Source organism: Lolium perenne, chromosome 7, assembly GCF_019359855.2.
Source record: "Lolium perenne isolate Kyuss_39 chromosome 7, Kyuss_2.0, whole genome shotgun sequence".
Taxonomy (NCBI): domain Eukaryota; kingdom Viridiplantae; phylum Streptophyta; class Magnoliopsida; order Poales; family Poaceae; genus Lolium; species Lolium perenne.
In genome coordinates, this window is record NC_067250.2 from 83,251,651 (window position 1) to 83,271,375 (window position 19,725).

The window sequence follows — 19,725 nt, forward strand, 5'->3', positions numbered from 1 at the left end:
GGAAACTGAAAAGGCGATTCCAGGGGAGGGGTGGTGCACGGTCGTACGCCACACTTACCGCCGGCGCAGCTGCATAGTGTTGCGCCTGTGGTAGTCAATTTACCACCAGCGCACCACTATGCAGGTGCGCTTGCGGTAAGTGTGGCGCACGTTCCGTGCACCCTCCCGAACCAGGCCTAGGCTTATCGTCGGTGCACCAAAACGGACGTGCGCGAGCGGTATGAAGTTTTTACCAGCGCGCCAAAACGGCCGTGCGCAAGTGGCAAATACAACTAGGGTGTACTTTTGTTGGTGCGCCGACGGTAACCCTAGCGGCTATAGGTATTTTCCTATTAGCGAAAGGCAATTAAAGGATATGTTTAATATGTTAATTAAATGAATTAATATAATAAAATATATTTAATTAATTAAAATATGTTTTATTTAATTAAAAGAGCCTCCCTACCCTTATTGGACCCATATGGAAAGGGGCCTGTGGGAAAGGAAGAGGGGGTGGCCGGCCAGGCCAAGTGGGCCAGCCCACCAGGGTCGATCGGGTGGGCGGGAGGGGGGCAGCCCTAGGGCTGGCCGGCTGGCTCCCCACCTCCTCCTCTCTTTTGTCCCACCTTGCCTCCACTTTGCCCATTGTATAAAGAAACCCATAGGGGCAAATTAAATACATAATAAAATAGAGAGATATCGCTATCTAGTTTCTTCTCCGTGCGTTCCCCAAAAAACTTCGTAGGAAGGAGACAACTCAAACCAGTACGCGGGAGCGCTACTGGGATCCAGATCCAGAAGATCTACTTCCGCAGTTTCGCTAGATCGAAGCCGGGAGCATCATTGAGGTAGAAATTTCTCTAGATCGAAGCCGGGGTCTACAACCTATTGCATCATCTTTATGCTAGGATTTGATGCGGAAATACCAAGTTTTAAAGGTAGAAACTTCATAAATGTTTGTGCCTTTGCTGATTTTTTTTAAATCCTCTAAATTTGGTCAATTTTGCATGATTTTGATTAAACCAGTATTTTTATCCAATACCAGAAGTGATAGTAAGGCTAGTTTCCAAACCTTGTAATAAAGTAGCCCATGCCACTGTAGAGACAGGTCAACTTGAGCCCAAGCTGCTCTGGATAGAGTCGGTGCCCAACTCTGTTTGTGTTTTGGTGGCTACTGAGTTTGCTGAGCCTATATAATGGAATGCGGTGGTATTTCATGTAAAAAACCTTTGTTTCCTTCACAAAAAAAATGTTTTTCTCAAAAAAAAAAAAAAAACAGGAAAGGCACGCTTTCAAACTAGCCCACCCACTAAGCAAGGCCACGGTCAGCCCAAGCGCTTCTAGCCACGGAATGGCCTGAGAGAAAACGTCAATTGGTCCATCTACAGTGCAAAGCCCAGCCCGAAGGTAGTCTAAATCGACTTGACCAACAAACCGCCGCAGGGGCAGGGCTACGCCGATCCCCGGCCCGCCTCGCTTCACTCCGACCACCGCACACGATGGACCCGAAGCCGGCCGTTGAGGCCGACGCCGACGACGACTACATGGGGGACCTGTCCCTCTTCCTCCCGCCGAGCCCTTCCAGGAGTCTCGGGGTCCGGAAGCATCCCCCGGTGCCGGCTGGGCATGCGCGAGGGCAGGCCAAGCGCGCCAAGGGGCTGCCCTGGAAGGAGCGGCGGCGGCAGGACCGCGAGAGGAGTCAGCGGGAGGAGGATGCGCGGACCTTGGCCGGGATGGCGGAGGCCATCCCCGAGAGCAACGTGGGGTTCAAGCTTTTGAAGCAGATGGGTTACGACCCGGCCTCGCGTGGCGGCGACGCGGAGCCGGTGGGGATCGAGATCCGCCGCTCGCGAGCAGGGCTCGGGGCGGAGCCGCCTGTCTCTGCCGCGCCTCTGCCGCAGCCGTCGGAGCCGAAGACCCGGGAGGAGGTTGAGAAGGAGAGGAAGAGGGAGGAGGAGATGGTGGAAGAGCTAAGGGCGAGGAAGAGCATACAATGGAAAGGGCGGAGGTTGGTGTGGGACTACCGCAAGGCCGACGCAGCGCTCGCGCAGCTGGAGAACCGGGAGGTGGCGCTACCGGCTCCAGATGGCGAGGAGAAGGGAGAAGAAGAAGAGGAGGAGGTGATCACCGAAGAGGTAGCCATGTCTCACTGCTCTGTGATACTCTCACTTTTGCACCATCCCTTGTTCTTCAGTTCTGTTGCTTGGTTACATTTGGGCTTGCAACTTCAATATCACTGTTCTAGCATTAATGTTCAATGTTTAGTATCACTGTTCTGACAGAATTGTCCAAAGATGTGCCAGTCACTGCCCATCATGAAAAATTCCTCAAACATTATGGTTTTATGAGATGTGTGATGTCACTGAAATATGATAGTGTCAGACACAATTGTTTCATTGAATGGTTGTTAAGATAGAACACTATAGCCGCTGAAATATGACACTGTCAGACTCAATTGTTTCATTGAATGGTTGTTAAGATAGAACACCATAGCCATTTTAGGTCTTATGGATGTCATAGCACATAATTCAGTTACCTATCTAGTATGGACTCAAAAAAAGCAAACGGAGGCCGAGCTACATGTAGCTCGTTATTTTTTTAAAAAATGAAAGTTATATTTTAAAGTTTCAAAAGAATTTGAAAAAAAATCCTCAATGTAGCAACTGATGTATGGTAGAAACGTGCAAAATCGGAATGTAAAATTCTTTGGATTCTAGGAGGCTACACAAAAATGATAAAATCTGACAAGTTTTATGTTTTGAAATGTGCACTATTCACTATACTCAGATTCACACGTTTGTCATTTTTGTGTAGCCTAAATTACAGAGAATTTAACATTAATATTTTGCACATTTATAGATTTCATCATTGGCTACATCCGGGATTTTTTTTTCCGATTTTTTTGAAACTTAAAAATATGATTTCTGAAATTTTCAAAATAAAGAGGTACATGTAACTCGGTCTCCGTTTGTCCACTCTCGGATGGACTGCTCTATCTAGTATGGACTGCTCACACATGTTGTTGCATTATCGTGATCATTGTGTCGTCCCAAGTGCAGTAGGAAGTGGCCTGGCTCTGAATTATGAAGTTTTTGGCATTAAATTACTCCCTCCGATCCATAATTTGAACTAAAGCCCTGACACTTACTATGGATTGGACGCAATATTTCATTTCCATGTGCTCTTTTCCAACCTCATTTGTATCTTCGTAGGGTCTGCAAAACATACTGGATAAGCTGCGATATGAACACCGCTATTGCCTTTATTGTGGATGCAAGGTGAGCTTCATTCTGGATATAAGTGAACTAGCTGATTTCCATCTTACAGTTTTTAAATTGTACATTTTGTTTTTACAGTATGAATCGGCAGAAGCGCTAGCAGATGAATGCCCTGGGCCTAATGAAGATGATCATTAATTCACTTTCTCAAATGTCCGTGGTGACAAAGAATTGCCCTTCCTTTTACAGGTGACGGTTCTATAAGAAGTCGATCCATGTTCTGTAACGATCAGCATACTGTATTAAATTCCTAACCTACTGGATTGCAAACTTACAGGTTCTTCTTGTCTTTATTGTGGACATAAGAGTAAATTTGACATTCAGATTAGTTGATTGTGTACACCTGTACGTTTAACCTTAGTCCCTATCACTAGTTTAGAGTCATTAACTGTAGAAATTGAGCGTCTACTTGTTGGTGGAAGCCATATCTTGTGGATTTTTATGAAGTGGATTTTTTTTTATACCAAATGTCTCAACATGAGCGAGCACGTTGGTGGAAGCCATATGTTCTGGACTTGTATTATCTAGATTATTTTTCTATATCAAATGTTTCAACGTGACCAACATGAAAAATTCTTCTGTATCAGTTTAAAGCTTGAGACATATCTGAAAGCTTCAGGAAATTTGCATATGGTGTGAAGTATGAACTTCATGCAAAATACTGAAAGGAGCTCAAGATATGTCTGATATGTCCAGAACTTCAGCGGTGAAGAAAGATGTGGATTTCGGCTTTTAGATCAACAGATTTGGGTTTGTTCACCAATCATCGATGTAACTGTTGAAGTTGGCATCATTTGAAGGCTGCGACTATTATCCCTGGTTCTAGCACTTACATAATACTACACGCCAATGCTGGATCTCTGTACAGTGCTATGCTAGTCCTACAAGTGCCAATCTTACATGTGAACTTACGATCTACCCATGATCATTGATTGTTGGTCACAGGCTAGTGACCTAGTGTGGCTACAGGATTAGTCAGTATGAGTTCAAATATTATGTCGTGCTCTTACTCTGGCAATTATTTGTTCTCCTTTTTGGTGTGGGCTCCCTAATTCTGTTTGGACCCAGTGACACTCTTTGCAAAGATCAAAAGTTTCAGCCTTTACCACCAGATAAAATCAACAAGTCCGTAAGGTTTGGATCAGCATCCCAGCAAATGGTCATTGGAAAAAGGGGAAGATTCTTGGAACACTTAAGTCTCTCTCACATGAAAGCAAATGCTGATGTTTTGGGAGAATATACCAGAGCTCTCACCACTACTGATCAGTTCTTTTGGAGTAAAGAAGCTGCTGAACTGCATTGCATTGCGTTGATCTCACATTCTCACCTCAGCCAGCCCATCAATAGGGCACCACCGGTGCTGAGAGCATGCTGCAAAGCCACGATGTGCGTGTGGTCTCAACTTTGCATAACAAGAACAGATTCCTGGCAGTGCTACGCAGTGGCAAGATTAATCAGGGAATAACACGCCGAGTAAAAGTCCTCGATAAGCATACTGATACTTGAATTCATGGAGGTTTACATGGGCGCAAATAATTAGGAGTTCATGGACGTTATGCATCAAGAACAAATTATTCGCCTGTCACTTCGGATTTTCCTTCCCATACTTGTGACCAGAAGGTAGCAATGAGCGCAGGCAACATCCTGGCAGTTCTTCAGTTCCATGGCTCTTTGCGCGGACTAAGGATTCTTAGTTGAAATGGCCCCTACAGGGACCAGTTCGACGAGCTTCCAGGGTGGTCAAATGTGTTGCCACCGCTGCCATGATCGCCACGTGGTCCAGGTGCTGGCCTGTTTCCCTGCAGAGCTAGCTCGAGCTCACCTGAGAAGTGGCCATGCTGGCTAGAGCCTGCTGCAGGGTGAACCTCGTGCAGTTGGACGTTATGTGGCAGCTGCTGATGCAGCACCGTCCGCCCGCCTTCGTGACCCCGGGAGCTATTCCAGGGGTTCGATGGTGGCGGCATGTAGTTACTCGCCATGATGGAGGGTGACACTGCCACAGGGTTGCCGTCGAAGCCCGCGGCCGCGGACATTGCCGCGGACCGATGGTCGTGGCTGGCACCGTGGGTGGTGGTATCCCATGGCTGAGTACTTGACAGAAGAGAGAGAGCACAGCTTGAGTCGGCGGCGACCCCTGTGAGACACCCGCCTGGAGGGAGCTCTGGACTGGGGAAGCCGTGGCTGCCATATGCATGTGGGCCATAACCCGTGTGAGGACGCAGGTCTAGGTTCCCTTGCCACTGGATTTCACTGGGCATTCGGTAGCCTGGTCGAACTGCAGGCCAAGCATCCCGCACGCTGCTCGGAACCCTTGGGTAGGAGAAATCTAACAGAAAGCTTCTGTACCTGCCGGGTTCTTCTGCAGCAAGAATTGCAAGAACAAATTAGCCAATACACAATTGGATAGATAGGATCCGTATAGGGAGAGGATTGCTAGAAAACATGAGCCTTTGCTCACCAAAGGATGCAGCGAGTCGGCCATAGCGTGATGCCAGAGGGCCAGGAGGCGGCTTCCTACGGCGTTCATTGTGACCGGCGAGACGTCTGCGGCAGCTGCGTTTTCCATTGTCAAATTCAGGCAACTGGTGGAACCTGCGATAATGCAAGCAGATAATTAGTGGTACAAGCTTCCCCATGTACATGCCTCCTCAACTGAATTTACCAGGGAGGTGTATGAAGTGAATTCTAGACGCAATAAAAGTTACGGGATATAAATCACATAAGTTTCATTGTATGTCAACAAACAAAGATTTTTTTCATGTTGACGTAAAACTAGTTGAGTAGAAATGCAAATCAAGTAGGCCAAGGAGAATTCATGGAATAATGTGCTCGCAATGTTAAATGTTTTGGTAAAATCTAGAGGAGTACAAAATTTAACAAAGATATATCCGGCTGCTCAAGTACTACTGTATGTATTAGTTTATCTTAGGAGTTAACATGCATAATGGATAGTAACAGGTCTGGTCAAAAGGCTATGGCAACTGGTGGAACCTGCAATAACGCAAGCATAGAATTAGTGGTACAAGCTTCCTCAGGTACATGCCTCAACTGAATTTATTAGGGAGGCGTATGAAGCGAATTATGGATGCAATAGAAGTTAGGGAATCTAAATCACATAAGTTTTCATTGTATGTGATTAAACAAATATTTTTTCATGTTGATGTAAATAATTCAGTAGAAATGCAAATCAAGTAGGCCAAGTAGAATTCATGGAATAATGTGCTCACAATGCTAAATGTTTTCGGTAAAATCTGGAGTACAAAATTTAACAAAGATATATCCTGCATTCCCGCTGCTCAAGTACTACTGTCTGTATTAGTTTATCTATAGGAGCTAACATGCATAATGGATAGTAACAGGTCTGGTCAAATGGCCATGGCAATGCTTAAGGGTCTCTCTCATCTTGGTATAGTAGCACTGCAAATTCCACTAAAGAACATTATCTTAGTGGCTTACATAGTTACACTGCACCTATAGTACATGTAAAACTATTCCCAACAAAGAAAGGGACAGAGGAACCATGCAGGTGTAATGAAGATTGTAATCATTCATACGGATGTGAGATGTATAGCTTAACACAATAATGCCCTTCCACCAAGTGGCCATCCATCTTTTGTGGAGGAGATGTCTTTGTAGCTCATTATTCCTCTAGTCAGTGACACGCTGGACATTGGCACAACTCAAAACATATTATGGTTGGCATAATTTTGGTTAGTCATAGTTGGTATAGCCGTATAGACAAGTAAAGGAAATGGGAAAAGATTCGACATCACCAAAAGGTATTCCTACACTACGTAGACCCACCCAGATTGAGTATCTTGCTCTAAAAACTAGAAATTAAATAAAGACAATTGAATCGATGCCAAATATCATATAATAGCTAAGCATGCACGTCTCAAACTTGCACATTACTTTACGAAGCGCATGCTTTGCAGAACTAACAAACCATTTAGTTCAAACTGCAAAGAAGCGGTAAAGTGCACATTAAACAGCTAGAACTCAGCACTTTTCTAAGCTGCTTGAAACGAGAAATAACTGGGTATATTTCAACAGAAAGTTGCATGAAGCATACGCAGTCAGCTAAATATAGAGAGGGGCTTAAACTGAATGTATTTTGGTTTTCGGGTGAGAAAGTGACCCAGACTAACCGGGTTCAGACTACCAACTAACTGACACAAAGGAAAGCTAGCTAGCACTTTGACTTGACCATGTTGAAACTAACTAATTATACGGAATGGCTATTTTCGGACTTTAGCACTAACCGACTACTACTTCTCTAACTTAAATTATAGTAGAAATGCTAGGTAGAGGAATCTTATGCAAAGCACCAGGCAGGCAGGGGTGTCACATCACTAAAACATATCAATCAAGCTACAAGCTTAAGAATTCTCATGAGTACCGCTGACATATAATAGTAGCCAGCTCCCCAGAACCAATGAGAAAAAAAATTAAGAGAGGCAGAAATTATCAACATAAATGGAAGGCCCCACCAAGCTAATTAAGTTGGTCATAATAATAATATCTAATAATGTTGTAGTCAGAAAACCTTGCAAAGAACAAATGAAGTTAACCGCTAGAAACAAAACAAAACAAAACATGTACGAAAGCAAGGACAAGAAAAGAGAAATGTGGGAGCAAAAATATGCCGGAACCGGAAGGGAAGAGAGTAGAGGAGGTAGGCGAGGATTGGATTGGATGGATGACCTGCTGCACTGCTGGCAGAAGCGCTGCTCGAGGCCGGCGACGACGACGCGGGGCGCCTTGGAGTGCATGGAGCAGACCTTGTGGCGGCAGTAGTAGGTCTTGTAGCCGCTCAGATCCACGTCGCAACCCTCCACCTGGCAGCGCGGAGGCGCGGGCACCGCCGGGACGGCCGCGGCCTTGCCCTTCCTCCCGGCTCCGGCGGGCGCCCTGGAGGAGGACGACGCATTGGCGCTGGTGCCGCTGCCGCTGCCACCACTGGGGGCCGTTGCGTCCTCGAAGTAGATCTTCTTGCCGAACTGGAGGCCGTGGAGCGGCTGGTCGTCCCCGCCGCCCCCTCCGCCGGTTCCTCCGCCGCAGCCTCCGCTGCTAATCTCCATTGCGGTTCCCTAGCTAGCTTTGTGTTGCGGGTGGCGATGATGGTGGTTCTTGGGCCCCTCTCTTCTCCTCTCTCGAGGGAGGAGAGAGGGGGGGAAGGAGGGAGCGAGGGGGGAAAACACACACGAGTGACCAGTATTCGCCCTTCAAATGAAAAACCCCCCTCTCTCTCTCTCTCCGCGAGACAGCCCAGTGTGGGTCGCTCGCTCAACCTGTCATGCTAGCTATAGTCACCACTCAGCTCAGCTCAGCAGCAGGCAGCACCTTTTGCTTTGCTCGATCGATCGATCCTCAAGTCGGGAGAGATGGAGATGGAGATGGAGTGCCCCTCTTACCATGCTGGGTAAAACGGCTGCGCGTGTGCTGGCCGTGCATGCCGGGGAGGAAGTACGTATGAGGAAAAGGCTGTGACGCCTGCCGTTACATGCCATCTTTGGCTCGCCTCGTCTGCCTCCACTTATCAAATCACGCGCGCAGGACCGAGAGAGAAAGCATCTGCATAGACGCGAGCGCCAACGCATCTACCGCAGCAGTGCCATGAATGAACAGCACGGCTGCCATGGCAGGAGGCCGCGCCATCCACCAGCGCCAGGCCGCCGCAGCCAGCGTCTCCACACAGTAGATGTTTCCCTTGGGGGGCCAACGCCCTAGCTTGCTCTCTCTCCTCCTTTAACACCGGACCTGTGGGTGGCAGAATTGGTAGGTGAATGTCGCTGTTCATCCGGGGTACTCTATTTTGGGGGTACAAAGTTTACCCACCCTGCGAGGAGTTTACCTCTGGGTTAAAATCGGGCAATGCCTACTCACTAGTCACTACTACTAGTAGACTGGCTCAGTGAGTGAGTCAGTGAGTGAGTGATTGTGGATGGGATGTTTCTTTTTTGCCCTTTTGGGGTACGATGGATCGCAGGGATTTTCAACTTTCCGGACAACTTTCTTACCTTTGCATGATCTCATGTGCTCGTGGCTTTCCATTTCCTGTGTAGAAAAGTGGTAGAGCACCATCATTTTTGTGGAGAGTGGAGTGATGCTACGCACACGAGGATTTGTCAATGTGCCGAAATCTTAGTTTGCTCTTTTTTTTCTCCTCTTTCTTTTTGGTTTCCTTTTATTTATGGTGGGTTTCATATCTAACATATCCAACATGCTTGGGAAGGGAAAATTTGCTACAGGACACCGTTATTTTCTAGCATTTGCTGAAACACATTCTCTTGCAGAAATACAGGTACTGCCTTTCTTTGACTTGGCGGATTATTCGTCCCTAAATTTTGAGGATCCAAATGCTTAGATTTTATTTTTCTATGTGGTTCACCAGGGTATCGAATCCTCATTTTGCGGGTCATTTCATCCACTCAAATGTCTTGCCACAATTTTTATTTTTATATGTCAAATACTCTTTGGTATTAATCCGGTTGTTTTTTCCTTATTATAGGATTTTAGTGGGCATGACATTGCGATCGTATGTTTTTTTTCCTATTATCATGCTTTTGGAATCTTGTGCATCAAAGAGATCGTAACATTTTATTTAGTAAGAAATACAACTAAATTCATGTGAGTGCTATTGTATGTGCTGCAGAATCATGGGAACAATGCACAGGATCATTGGTGAGTTCGTGTAGTTGTAAATTATCAGATGATATGTGAGCTTCAAAATTGCGGTCAACATTACATATATTTGCATTTTGTACAAAATTACAAACTAATTACATTGTGCTGACTTTTCTTTCTCGGACTCGGAGTTTATTGGTTCTCCTTTGGGAATGGTTAGGACATTTCTGCTTCATAAGTCACGATATTCAAAATGTCCGGGAATATTAAAACGTCATATTATTATGTATTGCTCACTTTGCTCCTACAAGAATACATTTATGACTTAATTCATGTCGTTGCACCGTCGAAAACAAGGGTCATTTCCAAGATGTTGGAGTCAACGTAAAGTTGTGCAGTGAAACCTTTAGGGGAAAATCCTACAAGATGCAATTATGCAAATCAAACAAACACTTATAAAAAAAGATTTTGTTCTATAAGATGTTATATCGTGATAAAGGAAAAGCAACATATGATCATACAATGTTCATTCTAGTAGTAATTTACATGATTGATTTGTATAGAACTTTTTTTTATTAGAACAAAGGACTATAACCCAAGGTTGTTGGCAATGCCATATATATTTTGAAATTTAGTGCTAAATATTTTTTTAGAAAAAAATCCTAGGGGATTATTCGATCTCAGAGGAAAACCCAAGTAAGAAAATAGTAGGGGTTTAAAATTCTCTAAAATTATTAGGAGGGTCCTTTGACTGAAAGAGGCATTTTCAATCATTTAAATTTTGTACAACAATCCTATCAATCAAAGAGTTGAATTGGAGAGCTAAATACTTTTACATACAAATTTACTATTCCCTCTGTTCCAAAAAAAAATGTCGCCGATTTAGTGTATAAATACATCTGATTTTAGACAAATTAACGACATCATTTTCGAGACAGAGGGAGTAGTAAATGAAATATTGTGATTTCATGCCGCAAAATTATGGTATTGTAAGAACAAACGCTCAAATACTTGAGATACACACCTCATCAGTGTGGTATGCCGAAGGAAACGGTCGAGTTTTGTAAGTCCAGGAGGATTAAATATTTAGGGCCATTGTGAGTGAAGGTGCATTTTTGGCTTTCACCTTTTTGTGCTTTTGAGTTTGACAAGATGGCACCTCACTTATTTTAACCTCGCTCAAGCATGTGGTCCATTTGCTGCCTCGGTAGATTCGGGATTCCTATTAGCCGAGAATCTTTTGGACCGAAGTTCTGTTTTCTTCTGGAGTTTATACCAGAAATACAGTTACTGTTATGTTTTGGGACTTGGGCTCCTATTATTTTACTTGTTTCTTTTCCGTTCCTCAAGTACACGAACCCTCTGTTTGCCCGTTGGTAAACAGGCCTGAAGCCTCGTGCGAAAACCAAGAACCGGCCATAGGATAAAGAGAAAGCAAGCGCCTATGGTTGGATGGTCAGGAGGGCAGTAACACGTTCAGCCCACCAGAGTTTAAATTCTATATTTGATACTTTGGTGTCTCATAAAGACTGAATATTCTTTAATGAAAGACGACGTTTCCGTCGATAGCGAGGCGACTGAGGTGACTTCGTCAATCTCAAGACTCGCCAGATCAGTTCTTCGATGCAGTACCTTGAAGGTGCTCATAGAGGTAGGATGTGCGTGCGTGCGTTCATAAGAGTGAGTGTGTGCGTATATATATGAGCGCCTTTGATTGTACTTTGTTTCGCAAAAAAAGGGGCTAGGAAAGAAAGGAGAGGCAGATCAGCTTAAGTAGTGTTAAAGTTCCGAAGCAACCCCTTTCTCAAGGCCCTAAAAGAAGTATGAACATAGTAGAATGGTTTTAGTATATCTTAACCATGTTTTAAAGAATCTAGACCATGCTTTAAAAAATCTAGACCATGCTTTGATTCGCTGCGCTTGATTCGCCAGAACTTGATTCGCTGCGCTGTTTGCAAACGTTGTTGCTTTTCTAGAAGGTTGTACTCTGTACTCTTACACGGTACACACCCTCAGTTCCATAATTCTTGTCATGTTTTAGTTTTAATTTAAAACAAAATCATGACAAAAAAAATAGAACAGAGGAGTAGCAACATTTGGAAAGTAGACCAATTATATTAATCGTATTTTTTCAAGAAAAATGTTACTCCACCTCTCGGACCTCCTGCCTCTGAATTTGTGGAAGCACACAACTATAATATAATAAAGATGTATTAGCACCTGGGATACATAAACTTGCACAAAAGGAGCAAATTAGTACATAAACTTGAAAAGGGAGGCCGGTGGTACACTAACTTATCATGGCTTTGCAAACATCATACAAAAGCAATCGGAGCTAGCCATGTAGGATTTGGCGATTAGCAGAAAACTCCTTGGAACAAATAGAGAATTAGGAGTTCGTCTCACGTACACAGGTTATCGGTAAAACGTCTCATATCATACGTATTAAAGTCCAGCACCTGATCGGTTGGGCTTGGAATTGCACGTCGTGCACGCCGCCATTGCGCCGTCTTGCTCCTCACCTTGGCTCCTGCGCATCAACGATTCTCTTCTCCCATTTTACCATGGCGGACAAAGCGTGCCACCGGACGTGGAAGATGCAGCCCCCAGACTACGGTCAACCTCTCTCCCGCTTCTCCTCTCGACTGAATTCCGCGACTTCCATTCGTCCTAGCCACCATGATTGGCTAGGGTTCATGGCCGCCATGATGGATGAACCATGGATTTTGATTCTGGACATGGATCGTTAGAACTAGATAACATGTTACCCAGATTCCCCGTTGGTTTCATGTTTTATATTGTACTGTGTCCTCATCTTGACAGTTAGAAGTAGATGTGATTTTATTTGATACAAGATTTGATGCGTCCATGTATCAGAGGATCATGTAGTTTATGTTGAACATGTACTGTAGGTGATAGATGATAAAAGACAGTAGTTTGCAGGGTAAGAAAGACAATAGTCACTGGAGGAAAAAGGGCCTTTGGTCGCGGTTCGCAACTGCCATTAGTCGCGGTTGCGCAACCGCGACCAAATGAGCGCGACTAAAGGCCCCCCCTTTAGTCGCGGTTGCTTACGAACCGCGACTAAAGGCCCGTCCACGTGGGCGCCAGGCGACCGTCGGGGCGGAGGACCTTTAGTCGCGGTTCTTCTGGCCAACCGCGACTAAAGGCCGCCGCAGGTTTAGGGTTTTAGGCCCCCCCTAAACCTGCCCCCCCCCCCCCCCTAAACATATTTTCTGTTTAATTTGTATATTGTTTCATTTCTTTTGTGCTTTATTGTAATTTTGAAGGAGTTTCACATATTCTACGGTACTACATATATACATGCATATGAATGTACAATTTCAAACAAATTTGAAATTAGAACCAAAAAGAATTCAAGAGGAATATACAATATATATTCAATATCATCGGATGACCATATACAAGTTTGAACAAGTTTCCATACATAATTTAATGCATGTATAGTTCTACGTCGTCGCAATGGTGTTCTCCTTTAGGATCGAGGACTTCCCTCCTGAACCATCCAGCTAGTTCCTCTTGAAGTGGTCGGAAGCGAGCTTCTGGACTAAGCATCATCCGAACGTTATTCCTCTGAGCATTGAGATCACTCGGAACGCGCTCAGAGGTGTATCTCCGGATCATCTCACAGACATAGTATCCACACAGATTGGTTCCCGGTGGCTGCATATCGCTACCATTCTTAGCCTTTGACCGCATGAAATTTAGCTCTTTCTTGAATTCACCGACCTTTGTATCTGCGAACCGTCTCCAAACCCTACGAGGCAAAGAAAATTAAATGAACAAGAGAGTTATTAGTTAATTACTTGAAGCTTAATTAGGAAATGAACGAAATAGGCCGATCGATATAGAGCGCAAATGAATGAAAAAAATTACTTTTGAATCATTTGTCTCATGTCGGCCCACTCCGCCTTATCCATATTCAGAGAGTCGTGGACGATACATTCTGATTTGTCAACTTTAATTACTAGCAGAATCCAGTGGAACCTGCGGAGATGATACATGCACAGTATGTCATGCATAACTCATCGATTAGCCGGCCACATACCATGCATGGAGTAAACAAAAGAGAATGTGCTCAAGACATAAACACTCACCCAAAATGGTAAGGAAATAGAATATCACTTTTGAGTTCCTGCTTTTCAAGAAACCGCCACAGGTCTTTCTCCACGTCGGCGGGGTGATGCTTTAACGTATATCCATTAACGATGTGTGGGTCAATGAACCCAACATCATGGATGCTCCTTACTCTGCATTCCTTAATCTTCAATCTGCATGTATAATAGCGGACACAACAATATAGTTAGGACATATATATATATATAGTGCAAGCAATATGAACGAGATGGGGTAGAAATAAATCACTTACAGAACGTAGCAACTGATGATAGATTTGTCGAGCTCGCGTAGATTGAAAAGCTGGAACAATTCACTCAGATGAATTTGTACAGAGTATTGTTTGAAGTGATGCTCATATCCAACTTCCGCATAAATATAATCTTTGGCATTTTTATGTTTTACGTAACCCTTGTACCAGTTCAGCAGACCTTTCATTTGTGGAGGTAGATCCTCTTCCTGCGCAGGCTCGACGAGAGACCCATTCTTCACATATGTAAGTACTACCTCCTTCACTGGCGCCTCATCAAGGCCTAACAGTTCACGAAGAGTAATACCTAAGTTGGCCGCTTGTTCTCTGGCACTCGTTACAGTCAATCCCTGTGCTGCCGCAGCTTCTATGATTTCGGGGGCATCCGGACCGGCGGCTGTCACTATAAGCGGGGCAATCGATTGTTTACTTTGTTCCCCGAGCTGGGCAACAACTCGTTTCCCGCTTTGTGCACTTTGTAATTCCGCTTTATCGGCCTCCTCTTTCTTCTCCTTGAATATGCGTGCCTGATTCTTTAGTTCACGTGCATAGTCGTCAGGCAGATTCTTTGCGGCTTGGGACGGTGTGTTCAAAAATGACTTAGCCCACTTCTTTTGCTCATCAGAAAATACTGGCTTGGGCTCGGGCTCTCTTTTCTTCTTGCAGCCCGCCTTCCCTTTCTCTAAATCAGCAGTCGCGGCCGCCTCGACTTCCTCGGCACTACGTTCCCAAGGCCTCGTGGGGAGAGGCTTCAGTGATGGCTCCGGTACCTTTGTTTTCTTAGGTACGTAAGGGTCCGGGTTAATAATCCAGGACTGCTGCTTCTGCTTCTTCGCCGGAGGTGGATTGGGGGGCGGCGTCTGCTTACCCGCCCGGGGCGGACTAGGGGGCAGCGGCTGCTTACCCGCCGGAGGTGAATTGGGGGGCGGTGTCGGCTGACGTGAAGGAGGTGTAGGTGAAGCACCACCACCACCACCGCCACCGCCGCCACCACCACCACCGTAGGGGGGTGGACTTGTTGGCGCCTCGCCTGGAAACTTGATAAACTTCTTCTGCCATAGAATGAACTAGCGCTTGACATCTCCAAGTCTTGTCGCCCCTTCAGGTGTAGCAATGTCAATGTCCAGGTCCTCAAACCCTTGGACTATGTCCTCCACCGTGACACGAGCATAGCCATCTTGAATGGGGTTGTTGTGGTGGAGTGCTCCAGGTGGTAAAGCACTGCCGATGGCTACCTTCATGGACATGTTCCCGATATGATAATAGAGATGACATGCTTTCATCTCCTTTATATCGTCCACGGGGTAGCGAGGAGGCTCCGGTGCAGTAATTTCGACCACCAGAGGCTCCGGTGCAGTAATTTCGATCGTCGGTGCACCAGCCGGTGGGGCCTCCGTGGAAGCCACGCTGCTTCTCCGCTGCTGGCTTCCGAGATCCAATGGATGATCTTCATGCTGCGCCCGAGCTGCATCTCTTTCGGCTACTAGTACACTCACGGTTTTCTTCATGACATCCATTTCCGATGCCAACCGTGCCACAACATCTGCTTCCCGATCCATCTTTCTCTTACGGCTTCTGTAACCGTATGGGTCATCGTTCTGGGGGAACCCTACTTTCCACGGAATGTGCCCCATGCCTCGTACACGTCCTCCGTGTTCAGGATTCCCGAGGGCTTTTGTCAGGGCGTCGTTCTCTCTGTTGAACTTGATCCTCCGCTCTTGAGCATCCCTCATTGCCTCAATAAGCTTTTGGGTGGGTTTAATTATTTTGCCCTGGTAAACACACTCCCCTGTCTCCGGGTTCAGCGATCCCCCATGCCCGTACCACCAGCTTTTGGCCCTTGGGTCCCATCCCTCCGTACCTGGACGGATTCCTCGCGCCTTCAGCTCGTTCTCCATCTTCTCCCACCTAGGCTGCAAAAAGCGATACCCTCCTGGCCCCATAATATGATTGTACTCCTTCTTGGCCGCATTATCCTTATTTTTTTCGATATTTTAAGGAACTGCTCCGATTTCTTTTGCTTCACAAATTCTGGCCAATCATGTTGCAGTTTCTCATATTGTCCTTTGAAATCCGGAGTCTTGCCCTGCTTGACAAAGTCATGGGCTAGATTTTGCTTGTATTTCCGGAATGCATTGGACATCTTAGAAAGAGCGAACTGTTTGACTAGCTTGCACCTCTCCTTGTTTTCCTCAATCTTGTTACCCTCCTCATCGTATTTGCGGTATTCCGGAGGTAGAACGAAATGTTCCATAAGCTTGTTGAAGCAATCTTTTTTTGTTCTCTTATCGACAAAAGTGAAACCAAGACGTGCCTTCTTTGGCTCATTCCGCTCCTGGACGGTGATCGAGACGTTGTCTCTAACAACGGCTCCGCATTGGCTGATAAACTTGGTGGCGTTCTTGCTGGGCTCCAGCGGCCTGCCGGTTGCTTCCTCGACAACCTCGATGGTGCATGTTTCTCCTGGTTTCATCGTCTTGGTTGCGCCACGCTTTGACGACGTACTCGATTTTTTCGACGATCCGGCTGAGGGCTAAAATAAGAAAGAGAGTCGCGCGCGTTAGTACACACATATTTATTCAAATCAGTTAGTTTGTATCACCAGAGGCTCAATGTATATATATACCTCGGCGCCGGAGGTGGTTGCTACTTCCAATTGAAGATCGTCGTTTATCGACGTTTCTTCGGCATCATCTTGCTGACGGCGCCCTTCATCTTCACCCTCAAGGTTCAGATAAGAAGAGATATCATCTTCTTCTTGTCCGGTCGGCACATATACAATATCGCCGTTTATGATGCCGAACATATGGTCTTCAAGGTCCGGATCATAGTTGTCCACAATCGGGTCAGCTCTATCGTCCGCCATATGTCAGTCCTGAAAACATGTAGTCAAAACAAATTAATTGTGTATATGCATTATCACATCCCTACATATAAACAGAGAGGGCGACGAGGGAGGCGAGAGGGGCGACGCAGTGACCGCGTGACCGAGAGACCGGTGGCGGTGGCGAAAGGGCGGTGGCGGTGCCGAGGACACATAACCCTCGCGGTGGCGGTGCCCCCTCCGTATACGCGCGGTGGATAAGTTATTTTTGTTATTTTAAAAGTGACAAACTTTTGTTAAGTTATTTTAAAAGTGACCGAGAGACCGGTGGTGGTGGTGAAATAGCGGTGGCAAAAGGAGGGGGCGAGGAAGGGGTGGGAGAGGGTGTCGCGGAAGAGGGAGGCGAGGACGAGCGCGTTGGCGTTGGCGCGTTGACGGCGTTGGCGTTGGCGCGTTGAATAGAGGCGGTAGCGCTGACGGCGTTACATTTTTATGAATAGAGGTAGCGTTGGCGCGTTGACGGCGTTGGCGACGGTACGGCGGCGTTACAATTTTAGTTCATTTTTTATTAAGTCAAAATTTTAGTTCATTTTTTATTAAGTCAATTTTTATTAAGTCAAAATTTTAGTTCATTTTTATTAAGTCAAAATTTTAGTTCTTTTTTTAAACAAAGTTTTTAATTAAGTCAAAGTTTTTAATTAAGACAAAGTTTTTAATTAAGTCAAAATTTTAGTTCTTTTTTTAGTACCCATTTTAGTTCAATTTTTATTAAGTCAAAGTTGTAGTTGTAATTACACTTTATTTAAGTTCCAATTTGATTTAAGTTACAAAATTTAATTTTTTAAAAATTTGAGTTCCAATTTGATTAAGTTCCAATTTGTTAAAAATTTGAGTTCCAATTTGTGGCCGGCCGGCCTCTCTCATCTCTCCTCTCTCTCTGTGGCCGGCGGCCTCTCTCATCTCTCTGTAAGCGCGCGCGACACCGAGCGGGCGGCGACGACCGGCGAACGGCGAACGGCGGGCAGCGGCGGCGACACGGCGACAAACGCAGCGAAAAACGGCGCGCGCGCGGCGGGGACGAAGAATCGGGCGGGGCGACGGACGCACGGCGGCGTCACGGCGCGCGCGTCGAGGGCGTTAGCGGGCGAAGCGGCGGCACTGGGGCGAAGCGGCGTCGTTGGCTCGAGCGCGGCGAAGCGAGCGTCGCTACTGAGAGGGAGACGAATCCGATCGATCGAGGCGAGGAAGAAGCAGTGCGAACCACCCGCTCGCGCGGGGAAATATATAGCCCCCCCCCCCGTTAGTCGCGGTTGGGGGGGCGACCCGCGACTAAAGGGTACCCTTTAGTCGCGGTTGGCCAGACAGACCGCGACTAAAGGCTTTTTCGCCGAGTTTTTCGTTCCCGCGCGCAGAGACCTTTAGTCGCGGTTGGCGAGGCCAACTGCGACTAAAGGTCTTTTTTCAAATTACTTTTCTTTTTCAAAATCATAAAATACAAATAATATATCAAAAAATTCAGAAAAATAAAACTAATTCAATTCAAAATGTTGAAAATACAAATAATATATCAAAAAATTCAGGAAAATAAAACTAATTCAATTCAAAATGTTAATAATACAAATAATATATCAAAAAATTCAGAAAAATAAAACAAATTCATTTCAAATTCTTCAAAATACAAATAATACATCAATAAATTCAGAAAAATAAAACTAATTCAATTCAAAATCTTAAAAAACAAATAATATATCAAAAAATTCAGAAAAATAAAACTAATTCAATTCAAAATTTTAAAAATACAAATAATATATCAAAAAATTTAGAAAAATAAAACTAATTCAATTCAAAATTTTAAAAATACAAATAATACATCAATAAATTCATAAAAATAAAACAAATTCATTTCAAATTCTTAAAAATACAAATAATATATCAAAAAATTAAGAAAAATAAAACTAATTCAATTAAAAATCTTAAAAATAGAAATCTTTCCGCCTCCCTCTTCCCACCAGTTCTTCCCACCAGTTCTTCCCGGCCGCCTCTGTCTTCTCGTTGGCCCCCTCTTCCCGCCTCTGTCTCCGCCGACCCCCTCTTCCCGCCTTTTTCTTCCCGCCACTTTCTTCCCGACTCTTTCTTCCCGCCACTTTCTTCCCGCCTCTTTCTTCCCGCCTCTTTCTTCCCGCCTCTTTCTTCCCGCCTCTTTCTTCCCGCCTCCTATCTTCCCGCTCCCATTTTTCCCGCCATTTGTCACTACATATATGTAGCCCGGCTTGGCCAGCATTATCACATCTCTACAATCTCTCATCACTCTCTCATGGCTTCCACCGCACCCACTCTAACCTACCAGCAGGTGGAGGAGCTTTGCGCCTCGAACTACCCTTGCCCATCGGGCTACCGCGTCCCCGCCGGCTGGAGCCTAAGCGCCGGCGGCGTGCCGGTCCCTCCCGTCCCTCAGGGTACTGCGCGCCGGGCGGCCATCACGAACCACTACTACCTCGACCTCACGCCGGAGCAGCGGATGAATCCCCGCTGGCATCCCGATAACCAGCATACTTGGGACGCCTTCTTCATCAATCGGCGTGAGAGGGCGCTCGCCAGGTATGAGGAGGACGGTCTGCCTCCTGGAAACT

At 45.6% G+C, this 19,725-nt stretch overlaps 2 protein-coding genes across 6 annotated transcripts; one reads left to right on the forward strand and one right to left on the reverse strand.

Moving 5' to 3' along the window:
• Window positions 1–1,397: 1,397 nt before the first annotated feature.
• Window positions 1,398–6,652, forward strand: LOC127316847 (uncharacterized). 4 transcript variants are annotated; one of them, XR_007860682.2, is made up of 4 exons: window positions 1,398–2,114; window positions 3,192–3,257; window positions 3,336–3,446; window positions 6,216–6,652. XR_007860682.2 is itself a non-coding variant. In XM_051347315.2 (3 exons), exons 1-3 carry the CDS (start codon window positions 1,479–1,481, stop codon window positions 3,393–3,395), a joined length of 762 nt encoding a protein of 253 aa, XP_051203275.1. In that variant the 5' UTR covers window positions 1,398–1,478; the 3' UTR covers window positions 3,396–3,717. The 4 variants fall into 4 exon arrangements, 1 of the variants encoding a protein (XP_051203275.1); XR_007860681.2 differs by lacking the exon at window positions 6,216–6,652 and adding an exon at window positions 3,845–5,614; XR_007860680.2 differs by lacking the exon at window positions 6,216–6,652 and adding an exon at window positions 3,535–3,717.
• On the reverse strand, window positions 4,732–8,765 carry LOC127316845 (squamosa promoter-binding-like protein 17). 2 transcript variants are annotated; one of them, XM_071822997.1, is made up of 3 exons: window positions 7,962–8,765; window positions 5,716–5,849; window positions 4,732–5,613 (listed from the first exon to the last, which is right to left on the reverse strand). In XM_071822997.1, the coding sequence occupies exons 1-3, from the start codon at window positions 8,336–8,338 to the stop codon at window positions 4,964–4,966; spliced, it is 1,161 nt and encodes a 386-aa protein (XP_071679098.1). In that variant the 5' UTR covers window positions 8,339–8,765; the 3' UTR covers window positions 4,732–4,963. The 2 variants fall into 2 exon arrangements, with proteins under 2 accessions (XP_071679098.1, XP_051203274.1); XM_051347314.2 differs by having other exon boundaries at window positions 4,732–5,616; window positions 7,962–8,760.
• Window positions 8,766–19,725: the final 10,960 nt, after the last annotated feature.